Source organism: Canis lupus, chromosome 3 (genome assembly GCF_048164855.1).
Source record: "Canis lupus baileyi chromosome 3, mCanLup2.hap1, whole genome shotgun sequence".
In the NCBI taxonomy this organism is placed as follows: Eukaryota; Metazoa; Chordata; class Mammalia; order Carnivora; family Canidae; genus Canis; species Canis lupus.
The window spans coordinates 67,847,203-67,860,668 of NC_132840.1; the positions used below are offsets into that span (position 1 = coordinate 67,847,203).

At 38.3% G+C, this 13,466-nt stretch overlaps 1 protein-coding gene across 14 annotated transcripts in view; it reads right to left on the minus strand.

The window, feature by feature from the left end:
- ALG9 (ALG9 alpha-1,2-mannosyltransferase) overlaps positions 1-13,466 on the minus strand; it is a 114,741-nt gene that overhangs the window by 41,710 nt on the left and 59,565 nt on the right. For all 14 annotated transcript variants that reach the window (XM_072821946.1, XM_072821954.1, XM_072821956.1 and 11 more), the window contains one exon: positions 76-206. In XM_072821946.1, the coding sequence (XP_072678047.1) occupies positions 76-206 (131 nt within the window). The remainder of the gene's footprint in view (positions 1-75; positions 207-13,466) is intronic.

Genomic DNA, 13,466 nt, shown 5'->3' on the forward strand with positions numbered 1-13,466 from the left:
GACTGGAAGTTATTCAATCAAGATTCTAATTCTCACCCTTACTAGTCTTAGTACGTACTATCTCTAGCCACATACCTAGAGGCATCAAGGAATGGTCTGTAGGCCAAACTGATCCATTCTTCTCTATTTGATGAGTATTTCGGCTCCCGGGGTGTTTCTCCCATGGTGTCCAAATCCACTAGATAATGGCATTTACTGATGTCAATCTGCAAATGGAGAAAGGGCAACACTGCATCAGTAACTGCAAAGGTCCTTTCAGGATAAGGAACATCAATTACCATCCTAAAAATTCCCACAGGGTTTCAGAAGTACAAACATCCAAGTCTTTAGACAATATTATCTGTGCTCTCTCCCTTCAGATAAGAGTGTTGGGTGCTGGGGTAATATTTAGGCTCCTGGGGGCAGAAGAAGACATGCACCCACCTAGCCAAATATGTATGTAAGCTTTGGGAGTTCTGACTCTAGTTTGGATATTAAGTTCCTCTGGCCTCAGAGACACTTCTGAAGCCAGCATAAGTTCACAATCTACTCAAAAAACTCTCTTCTGCTATCATTCCCTTCCAATCTATCACCTCTTATCTCAGAGATTGAAAGGGCATCACCTAACCACACATGCTAATGTGTGAGGAAGCCCTGTCTCTGCTGATAAAGTGGTTACTCTACACCTCATAAGTGGTACAGAAAGATCATGCATCACCATCTCCTTCAAAAATTCAACAGAACTGACAGAGACATGGGAACTGCTGCTGCAGCAAGAGATCAGTAAAACTGAGATATCAGAACTGTAAGAATGGAGACTACAAAAAATAAAAAGCTATATAGTAACTATTAGCAAAATTGTAGTCATCCAGTTGCTTACAACATGGATACACCAGACCATCATAGGTAATCTTAAATACATTTCATTTAAAACCATATCAGGGGCAGCCTGGGTGGCTCAGCCGTTTAGCGCCGTCTTCGCCCAGGATGTGATCCTGGAGACCCGGGATCGAGTCCCACATCGGGCTCCCTGCATGGAGCCTACTTCTCCCTCTGCCTGTGTCTCTGCCCCCCTCTCTCTCTCCTCTCTGTGTTTCTCATGAATAAATAAAACCTTAAAAAATAATAAAAAAATAAAACCATATCGGGATCCCTGGGTGGTGCAGCGGTTTGGCGCCTGCCTTTGGCCCAGGGCGCGATCCTGGAGACCCAGGATCGAATCCCACATCGGGCTCCCAGTGCATGGAGCCTGCTTCTCCCTCTGCCTGTGTCTCTGCCTCTCTCTCTCTCTCTCTGTGACTATCATAAATAAATAAATAAATTTAAAAAAAAAAGAAAAAAAAAACGTATCAGTACTGTGCTTCTCACAAAACTCATTAATTCAATGGAACATACTATAAAAATCTGGATACTTCTGCTGTTAAATAGCTTCCTTCCAACTAAAAAAAAGTCTAGTCTAACCAAAATCACAAGTATGTGGCAGAGTCATATCTGGACCCAAGTCAGTGTGACTTCAAAAGTCATATCAAGACCACCCCAAAACAGAGGGAAAGTGTTCTCAGGAGCTCATCTAAATGTTTCCTACAAATTAAAACCAATAAAGAGTCCTTCTAGAATGCCAGGTATCAGCTAAGATAAAGGCAATTAGAAACATGAATAGATCTACAGCAAATCTCACATTTAATAGTAAAGGGCTAAAAGCTTTTCCCTTGGGATCAAGAACCAGTCAAGGCTTTTTAACTATGCTATTCAACAATGTATCACAGGTTTCAATCAGATGGGTAAGGTAAGAGAAAGAAATAAATGACAGAAGAAATGGAAACAGATAACAAAATTCATTCATCACAATGATATGACTGGTATATATAAAATCTAGTTGCCCAATAAATTTTGGAATTCAGAGTTTATCAAACTTTAGACTTACATGATGTAAAAATCAAAGTCATATATTCACATAGAACAGCAGTGGACAATATAGAAAATGATTTTATTTTTAAAAATTATGTTCTTTCAAATTATGTTATGAAAATATAATTTACAAGAATTTGAAAATGTATGCCTTTGAACAGAACTCACAAAAATATGGGAAAGTCCTCTATAAAAAATTATGGAATTTTATTGACAAATGTCTGTCAATGATCAATTTATAATGTGGTATATTCATATAATTAAAATGTGGCAAATACGTTAATGAAATATTATTCAATCTTAAGGATACGTTGTATAGCACAGAGGAACCTTGAAAACATGATGCTAAAGTGAAAGAAGCCAGCCACAAAAGTCACATATGGTGTGACTCCATTTACATGAAATGTCCAGAACAGACAAATCCATTGAGCCTGAAAGCAGATTAGTAGTTGCTAAGGCCTAGGGAAGTGACTGCTTAATGGGTATGGGATTTTTCTGGGGTGAGAGGGTTGGGGAGGATGAAAATGTTCTGAAATTAGATAGTGGTTATGGCCTCACAACAGTATGAATGTACTAACCACCACTGAATAAATAGTGCACTTAAAATCATTGCTTACCCAAAGATCCAGCAACTCCATTTCTAGGTATATACCCAAAAGAACTGAAAGTAGTGACTCAAAACAGATATTTATATCCCAATGTTCATAGCAGCATTGTCACAACAGACCAAAGGTGGAAACAACCCAAAAGTCCATCATGGAAGAATGGATTAAAAAACTAATGAGTGCCAACTTTCAGTCTGACGTGATTAAAAAGGTCTAGAGGTGGAGAATGCAGATGGTCATACAACAGTGTGAATATACTTAAGACCACTGAATTATATCCCCAAAATGGCTAAAGTAGTAAATTTTATCACAAAATAAATCTGTTGAAATGATGAATTTTACTTTTTAAATATTGTATTTATTTATTCATGAGAGACACAGAGAGAGAGAGGCAGAGACACAGCAGAAGGAGAAACAGGCTCCATGCAGGGAGCTCAACGTGGGACTCGATCCTGGGACTCCAGGGCAACACCCTGAGGCAGAAGCTCAACCCCTGAGCCACCCAGGTGTCCTGAAATGATGAATTTTAATCTCAAAAAAATTTTTGATAATATAGTATTAAATGGAGAAACCTTATTCCTATAGAATCAATGTTATAAAGATGCAAAGTCTAAATAAATTGATCAATATAGTAAAGGCAATCTCAAAAATCCCATCAGACTTTTTTGGTGAAATTTGACAAGCTAATTCCAAAATTTATATGGAAATGTACAAGGACAAGGAGAGCCAAGGCACTGTCAGGAAAGAAAAGCAAGGTGACAGGCTTACTTGCTATAAATTTAGAGTAAATAAGACAAGATCTGTTTAGTGCAGGAATAGATTGAGAGACTAATGAAGAGAACAGGATTTAGAATGGATGCAGGCAACATGGACCCTGATTTATGACAGAGTGACACCTCAGAGCAGTGGAGAGAGGATGAGCTCTTCACTGACTGGTGCTGGGACAACTGGATATCCATTGGGGGAAAAATAAAATTGGACCTCAACTTCACTCCACTCACAAAAACCAACTTCAGATGGACTAAAGAACTAAATGAGAAAGGCAAAATTATAAAGCTCTTGAGAGATCATATTGGAGAGTATCTTCAAGAACTGCAGTAAAAGGCTTTTTAGACAAGACACAGAAAGCATTAACTACCAAAAAAATGGATCAATTTGACATTATCTATTCATCAAAAACACCCTATAAGAGTGAAAAGATGAGCTAAAGAATGGCAGAAGAAATATGTAACACATTTAACCATCAAGAATTCATATCTAGAATATATAAAGAATACCTGCTAGTCAACAAGACAAAGAGAGATCATCCAATAGAAAAATGGGCAAATGACTTTAACTGGTACTTCATAAGAAGAAATCTAAATGGCCAAAAACAAGTGAACAAATGCTCAATCTCATTAGCAATCAAGGATATTGCAAACCAAAAAAAAAAAAAAAAAGGATATTACAAACCAAAATCACAATGAAAACTTACAACACTAAGTGTTGGCCAGAATGTGGAACAGCTCTATTCATTGTTGACAGGAGATTAGATTGGTACAAGATTTTTAGAAAACTGTATCACAGAATCTACAAAAACTGAACATGTACATTTGCTATGATCCAACATATGTACCCCAGGTATCACATAGATCCATATGAAATAATAAATATTTCATTGTTTATTTCACAAAATTGGTAATTTCACCATGGTACAAGCTAATATATATCCAACAGAAATACATGCACCAAAAGACATTCCAAGAATGTTCAATGTGGCTTTTTTTTTTTTAAAGACTTTATTTATTTGAGATAGAAAGAGTGAGACAAAGAGCAAGCGCAGGGAGTAGAGGGAGAAGCAGACTCCCCACTGATCATGGAACCTGATGCGGGGCCCAATCCCAGGACCCCAAGACCATTACCTGAGCTAAAGGCAGACACTTAACTGACTGAGCCACCCAGGCACCTCTCAATGTGGCTTTTTTTTTTTTTTTTTTAAGATTCTATTTATTCATGAGACACACAGAGGAACAGAGGCAGAGACACAGGCAGAGAGAAAAGCAGGTTTCATGCAGGGAGCCCTATGTGGGACTTGATCCCAGGACTCCAGGATCACGTTCTGGGCCGAAGGCAGTCACTCAACCGCTGAGCCACCCAGGTGTCCCTCAATGTGGCTTTATTTGTAATTGGCCCAAGACTGGAAACAAGAAAACATCCATCAACAGTAAAACAATAAATTGTGGTTTGGTCACACAATGAGATACTATATAGTAACAAAAGAGAACATGTGCGATTATTATTAACCAAGTGTTGAGGAAAAAAATCAATATGCAAAAAAAAAAAAGTGCAGTATGATTCCATGTATACGAAGTTCAAAAACAGTCAAAACTAATTTAAATTGTGTAGGAATGAATATTAAAGTGGTAAATCAATAGAAAAGCAAGGAAATTATTACCATAAAAAAAGTCAGGAGAGTCCCTCTAAAAGGGGGAGTGGGTCACAATCAAAAGGAGTTGGTGATGGAGTTCTAGGTGGGGACAATGCTCTAGTATTTGACCTGGTGATGCTTACACAGGTACCTGGCTCTATTATTATATTATTGATTACTGCACACTTGTGTTTTGTGCACATTTAGGTGTATGGGTAATACAACTGAAGGTTTAAAAAAAGTGCTTATAAGAACAACTTGTTCATTTCTTGCCTGCAGTAAACTCTGTCCTTCCCCCCACCTCTAACTCACAGTACTGTTCCCATTCTCTCCTAGCATTATTTATATGTAAAAGTCTTGAGTCTCACATCTGTCTCTACATATGGGCTATTCCTCCAGGGGAGAGAAGGCACACTGGGAATTGACGTCAGACCCAATTCCATTCCACATAACTCTAAAAATGATTCTCTGTATAAACACTTCAGGAAGCAGACTTTCTGGTCTCAACACCCACTCTGTAGCTCCCAAGGATTTTAAAAACATGAAACAAGTTTTTAAAAGCTTTGCAAGCGCCATGCCACTGTAGTCAAATAGAAGCAGCCAGGGGCAGAGACTCCCACGGTCTCATGCCAAGACCTCCTTCAGTTAGGGGGCCTCAGTATGACATTTCAATACTGGACCTCAGCCTGGCCTTTTCTGGCCGGGCATACTACAGGTCTAATTATCTAGGTTTGGTTCCAGATACATGGTCTCCCAAAATGGGTAATAACTAATTAATATCTAACTATACCAGTTAGCTTTTGGCTCCATTCATCACACCACCCATATGCAAATTCCACTTAAAATTTTTAGAAAGATACCATGGCAAAAATCATTAACTGAAGTAAGAGTACATTTCAAAATATGTAACCTCTTTATCCTTTTGGGGAAGCAGCTGCTGAATTTTTTTTTTTTTTTCCGGGAAGCAGTTAATGAACAACTAAAACACGCAAGAACAAAGACTCCCAGCAGAAAATGGTTAGGTATGATCAAGGACAGGTTTCTTTTCTTTTTTCTTTTTTTTAAGATTTTATTTATCTATTTGAGAGAAAGAGAGAAAAAGCACACAAGCCACAGGGAGGGGCAGAAGGAGAGGGAGAAGCAGACTTCCACCTGAGCAGGGAGCCCAAAGACTAAGTAGGGCTCAATCCCAGGACCCTAGATCATGACATGGAACTGAAGGCAGACGCTTAATTGACTCAGCCACCCAGGTGCCCCTAGGGTAGGTTCTTTATTAGAGAAGAAATAAAATATTTAGAGAAAAGGAGCCCCCAAAACAACAAAATAAAAAGGCAACCTATGGAATGAAAAAAAAAAAATACTTGGAAACCATGTAACTGATAAGGAGTTAACACCCAAAACATATAAGGAATTCATACAACTCAACAGCAAAAAAAAAAAAAAAAAAAAAAAAAAATTATCTGATTTTAAATGGGCAAAAAACCTGAATAGACATCTTTTCCAAAGAAGATATACAAATGGCCAACGGGTACATAAAAAGGTGCTCAATGTCACCAATCATTAGGGAGATGCAAATCAAAACCATACTGAGATACGGCTATTATCAATAACACAAGTGATAACAAATATTGGCTAGGATATGAAGAAAAAAAAGAGCCCTTGAGTACTGTTAGTGGGAATGTAAATTGGTACAGCCATTATGGAAAACAGTAAGAAGGTTCTTCAAAAACTTAAAAATAGAATTACTGTGCAATCTCACTTTTGGGTATATATATCTGAAGGAAGTGAAGTCACTATCTTGAAGAGACATCTATACTCCCATATTTAGTACACAGCATTATTCACAGTAGCTAAAACATGGAAACAACTGAAGTGTCCATCAATTGATGAAATGTGGTATGTATGTAACACACACAGGGATATTATTCAGCCATAAAAAAGGAAACCCTGCTATGTGTGACAACAAACAGATTCATCTTGAGGGCATCATGCTTATTAGTGAAGTAAGCTCGACAAAGACAGACAAATAGTGTATGATCACTCTTATATGTGGAATCTAAAAAAGTTGAACTCACACAAACAAGTATAATAGTAGTTAGCGCAGGGCCTGGGGGAAGGGGAGAGAGGTTAGTCAAAGAGTACAAATTTCAGTTACAGGATGACTAAATTCGGAGGATCTCAAGAACAGCATAATGATCATCAGTAACAATACAGTGCTGTGGGGGTGCTTGGGTGGCTCAGTCGGTTAAGTATCTGACTCTTGATTTCAGCTCAGGTCATGATCTCAGAGTTGTAAGACTTGAGCCCTCCATTAGGTTCTGCACTCAGTGGGGAGATTCTCTCCCTCTTCCCCACTCCCAACTCCCACTCACTCACTCTCTAAATAAAAGGGGGGAGGGAAAGCCAATATAATGTGTACATTTGAAATCTAAGAAAGTACGTCTTAAATGTTCTCAACATTAAGACAAAAAAGATAACTATGTGAGGTGATGGATATCTAACTAACCCATGGTAATCACTGTACAATATACAAATATATCAAACCATCACATTGTATACCTTAAACCTACACAATGTTATGTGTCAATTTTATCACAGTAAAGCTAGAGAAAATAATTTATTTAAACAATTAGAAGAGGAACTCTCTGTCAGAGGCCTAGATTCAGGTATGGGCGCCACCATAATCTAAATGGGTGACCCATATTCAAGTTTTTTAAATCTCATTTTTTTCTGTAAAATAAGGACACCAACATTTATCTCAGAGAGTTACAATGAGGACTAAATGAGAGGGTTCATTTGAATAGAACTTATAAAGGACTACACAAATCACTGTAACATTAGAAGGAATCATTGACTAAAACTCCATGAAATGTGAGAAGCTGATGGACAAGAAAGAACCCTGGGGTATTAGTACCCGTTAAAGTTAATTATTCTGGTTTTCAATTGAAATCAGTGTTTACTGTCAATTCAAGCCATGCCCAACATGTAGGACAAGAGGATTACAATATTAACTACTCACAGTCCTCCATCAGCAATGAATTAGCAGCATCCACTAAACAATACTAAAATGAATCTTGAGGGCATCATCACCATCACTAAGTACCTATGTGGTGAATCCTAAACTAGGGTATACAAAATTCTTGCGGACATGTCTCCACTATTAAACTTATAATTGAGTTCAGGAAATGGTATTAGCACCTATAAAATACAGAAAGTAACTAGTATTAGAACAATCAGAGTTCAGAGAGGAAGAAATCACTGGGGGCTACAGTGGTTGAAAAGATTTCCTGGAGGTGGCAGTAAAAGAGAGAACAGAGGGGAAAAAAGGCAGAAATGAGGATGGTTTACAGGGGCAATAGAAGAAATATCTGCTTGTCCTAAGAGGTGTGTGTTAAAAAAAAGAGAGAATCTGAGGGCTGATAATGGAGAACACAAATTAAGAGATTTGGATTTTGTGCATCAGGAATCTACTCCAGGCTTTTCAGCCAAAAAAAGTGAAATGATTAAAAGATGGGTTTCAGAAAGAGAGAGACCCATACTGGCTATGCAGGTGGAGCGGGGCACATGGCAATTCTGGAGGGAAAGGCTGGAAGCAAGCACTCCCATCACTAAGGCAGTGCCCAACTGTGAGTGATGCACTCTCAAGTTCTATGCAGGGGGAAAGAAGAAAGAAAGGGTAAGTCTTAGGCCTATTTCAGAGGAAATCAGGGATACCAAGACTTCTAACCCAGTGAATGAGAGAAGAGGGGGCTGCAGTGAAGAATCAGTTTGGGTGAAATTGGGAAAAGATGCTAACTTGCACTTTACACCAGGAACTAAAAGAAGATCTCATGACTGGGACACCAGGATTTAGCAGCTGTCTTCTGTTCCTATTGCCTATAGCACTCCCTACTCCCACCTCATAAATCCCCCATAAGCTTTCAGATCCCAGCCAAAAATTATTTCTTTAGGACAGGTCTCCAAATTATATGCTCTCATAGCAACCACTACCCCAAAATGGCGCCTGGATGCCTCAGTCAGTTGGGCGACTGACTCCTGATTACGGCTCAGCTCATGATCTCAGGGTCATGGGATTCAGCCCCATGTTTGGCTCTGTGCTCAGCGAGGAGTCTGCTAGAGATCCTGTCCCTCTCCCTCTGCTCCTCCCTCACTTGTTTACGCTCTCTAAAATAAATAAAGAAAATCTTAAACAAACACACACACACACACTCCACCACTGTAATCTGTGGATTAATTGGGAAGTTAGTAAATTCTATGGAAGACGGAGCTGTGTCTATCGCATTCACTCATACATTCTAAAACCAAGCCTAGTATAAAGCACACAGCAGGGGTCCAGGAAAGCCATAGTGAACAAATGTGCACAAGAGTGAAAAAAAGGTGAAAATAAGAGGAGGGAGGAAAAGGTGAAGGGGTAGAAAACAGGACAGAAGAGAGGCGCGGAAGAGCACATATCAAGTGCAGGAGGATGTGGAAGCAGCAAGAGACAGAAGAAGTCATTGGAGAGGCTGCAGAAGAAGAATCCAAGGAGTACAGTTCTGAAACTCAGGAGGAGAGTGGATTTCAAAGGCCACAGAAAGGCTATGAGGAGACTTTAAGATGGAGAAAAGTTAACAATAGGAGTGGGTTCCCCAGTTGTTCCCAAGAACACACTTAATACAGCATAGAATGCCTGTGCGAGACAAGGAAAGAACTCACAGCCCAGCCTCCTTTTCTCAGTGACCTTCGCTGCTGTCTATCCAGCTGCCTGAGCCAAGCCCTACAAGTCCTAAGACAGGAAGGATGTGAACTTGCAGTCAGGCATCTATCGGCTGGAAATGACAATGACGCACATAGCTTTAAAAATAGAGATCTCTGACAAGGGCCAAAGTGCAGTTCAGGAACATCACAGAGAAACCATCTCCATGTTTAAGAGATCTCATTTCTCAAATGTCACTGAAAATTCTCCAGTAAACAAATGCAGTAAAGAATCCTCTAAGACTTTAAGGGGATAGTATGAAAGATCAATCAAAATCAATTTGTCCTGTAACCTCCAGGTCAAGTGGGAGGACTGAAGTTCAGAAAACTGCTCACTTTGCCCACAGCTAAGTAAGACTGCTCATAAACTGAGGCTATCAAACAGCAACAATGGCTGATATAGGTTATGAATTTAATGCTTCTAAGCAGTATTCAGGATGTCTTTCTTTCCAAAACTTGTAATAAGTTTTGATTTATTTCCTCATATACCCTGTAACCAACACTAGTGAGGCCCAGGACTTCTTATAGCTGAGCATTCTAAGCTCTAGGGGGAGCAGAAAGTTAGTCAATCTTGATAGCACCGTATCCCTGGTACATGCCTGGCACTCAGTAGGCAGTCCAAAAACGTTTGCTGAAGCAAAGAATGGTCCCAGCTGCACCAGGATGCTGGACAACTTCAAACACCAAGTGTTAATAAAAACTAAGACTAGCTGTCTTTAAGTGCCAAGAATTTTTTTCCTAGCTTCTGGTCCCAGGAGGGCAATCTATTTCCTCTAAAATGTCATACAATGAAGATTAAATCACATTGTAATAAATCCACTAAAAAATCTCTAATTAGCAAAATGAGTTCATGCTCCAGTAAACCATTAATTTTGAGTGAGGCTAGACAATTCACCATAACAAGATTTGACTTATTTGGATATTTCATAGAAAGAAAAATTAAATTATGGAAGTTATCTAGAGAAACCAATTTCAACAATTATTCCTGGATCTCACTTACTGTGATGAGAATACACAACTCCCTTCAGGTCTATGAGTGTACTCCTGCTACTGGGAATGGATTAGGGCACCTCACAAGTACAGAAAACGAAAAGAATCACATTTAAAAGTAAACCAAAATTCTAAATGGATATTCCTTGCTTCTTCTCAACTTACAGAAAAGATGCTAGAGACAATTAAGTTCAGTTCTGGAAGCTTGCATATAAAGCATTTCTATCTATCTTTTTAACTCCATTTTAGCCACAACTTTTTATTATAAAAAATAAAATTATAAACAGAAATCCTATTGACTGTATATATATGTCCTACTATATTTGAATGTACATTATATCAGGAAACAGCCATAAAACAAGTGTTTGAAACAGCTAACTCTCCTAAATGACACCAACAGAAAAGTAGAATAATGCTCTGAGCCCCCTACCCCCAACCAAGCATTCTTCTTACTTACATCGATCTAATACTACCTTTTATAGCAAAAAATAGGACCTAAATACCTAAATACTCTGCCTCTACCTCTGTCTCTAGCTCTGTAACTTAGGGAAGTCACTTAAATCAACCTCAGAAGTTTTACCAGGTCTCCAAAGAATCTGGACTGAAACCACTAAAATCCCTCTCAACTCTAAAGGAAAGATCATTGTAGAGGAAATAATTTTTTTTGTTTTTTAAAATCAACAATTTTTTAATTTTTTAAAAGATTTTATTTATTTATTAATGAGAGACAGAGAGAGAGAGAGAGGCAGAGACATAGGCAGAGGGAGATGCAGGCTCCCGGCAGGGAACCTGATGTGGGACTGGATCCCAGGACCCAGCATCACACCTGAGCCGAAGGCAGACTCTTCACCACTGAGCAACCCAGGCGTCCCTAGAGGAAATCTGATTACGTGTGTCAATACACTACACAATGTTGATTCTACTCTTCTCACAACTAATGCTGCTCATCACTAGAAACATTTTCATATCGGAAGACATCACTGCACTGGAGGTAACACATGTAAAGGATCTATTTTTATACGGTCACGATTTAGGAATCAGAAAGTCTTACACTGAGCAAAGCTATGTATTTGTCAGAAATTGCAAAGGCAAAGTAAGATCATTTAGTTCTCTGAATTTGCTGATGTCAAGGAGTTATTTAAAGCCTAGATATTATCATTGTTATTCTGACATTGTTAAATATGGAAAGGGTTAGGGAAATTTTGTGGGCTTGCATATTTGAAAAATGTTCAATTTTTACATGGCTTCTCTAAGTGCTCTGTTAGGAGAAAACATATGATTTGGGAATAGGTCACATGTCTTACCTAGAGTGCTTAGGATTACCACACAGATCCTTCCTGAAGTTGAGTGATGGCACATCCAGAAAACTAAAGACAGTAGATTTCCTTCACACAGCTCACATTAGACATCACTAACCAACTGTGGCACTCTTTCACAGAGACTAGATACAATCTCATTATGCTTTTGGACCTGGGCTCCAGTAAGCCACTACCAACTGATCAGAAGAGCCAAATGAACAAAAATCATTTGCCTTCCTTGTTAAATCAATACATGGGGGTGAACACCCAGGATGGTGGTAATGCCAGTCAGTGACTGCCAATTTACCTAACACATAGCTCTCAACAATGGATCTCAGTAGAAACAAATCTGTTCTTTTATACAAAATCCATTATTTAGAAAACTAAATCATGGGAAATTGCTTTTCTTTTTACAACAATAAATTCAAGGTTTCTTTCTTTTTTTAAAAGATTTTATTTATTTATTCATGAGAGACAGAGAGAGAGAGAGGCAGAGACATAGGCAGAGGGAGAAGCAGGCTCTATGCACGGAGCCCAAGGTAGGACTTGATCCCGGGACTCTGGGATCACGCCCTGAGCTGAAGGCAGACGCTCAACCGCTGAGCCACCCAGGCATCCCAAATTCGAGGTTTCTTTTATAAATCTGACTTTTAAATACCAGCTTATATAAAATATTTTAAGAATACGTTTATAATAAAGGATGAAATCATAACACTGTATGTTAACTATACTGGAATTAAAATGAAAGTAATGAAATCATTAGTGTTTATGACTAAAGTCACTATCACTACCATCATTAAGAGGAGTCTATTAATACATTATAAGGAATATAGTCTATGATATTGTAATAGCATTGTATGGTGACAGATGGCAGTTTGTGGTAAGCACAGCATAATGTATAATGAACTTCTCAATTCACTATGTTGTACATCTGAAACTAATATAACATTGTGTGCCAACTATACTAAAAACTTTTTAAATTAGAATGCACTGGAAGAGAATAGAAAGCATAAGAATGCATTTCACTTAGTAAAAATAAGTATTATTTGTGGAGCTTTACCCCCTCACACACACTTCTGTGTGTGTGTGTGTGTGTGCACGTGCTCATGCATACATGCTGAGTCATGATAGAGAAGGTATTTCTCATTCTGTATTGGAGATAAAGAAATTTGAAAGCCACTCTAAAAAAAAAAAAAGCCTATTAAATACCAAGTTAGGAAACAAAAGAAAGATATGGTACACAACTTTCAGAGAATTTCTACTTTAGAGTTAGGTTAAGTCATGTACACAAAAAGCCATATACCACTTTTTTGTATTTCCGGTTTTTTGTTAAAGTTTATATTGTCATCATTATAATTTTTAGAACGACCAGAGGAAGACAAACATACATACTTGCCCTTTAGGAGCTTACTACTTGAGATGGACAATACCAGATAAATAAACTTTAAATGGCAGTCAGCCAACAGAATAAAGCAATTACACCAAAGTATAAATAAAAAGGGACAGGAAATTAATTTTAATCATCCGGAGTTGGCAAAACATGCT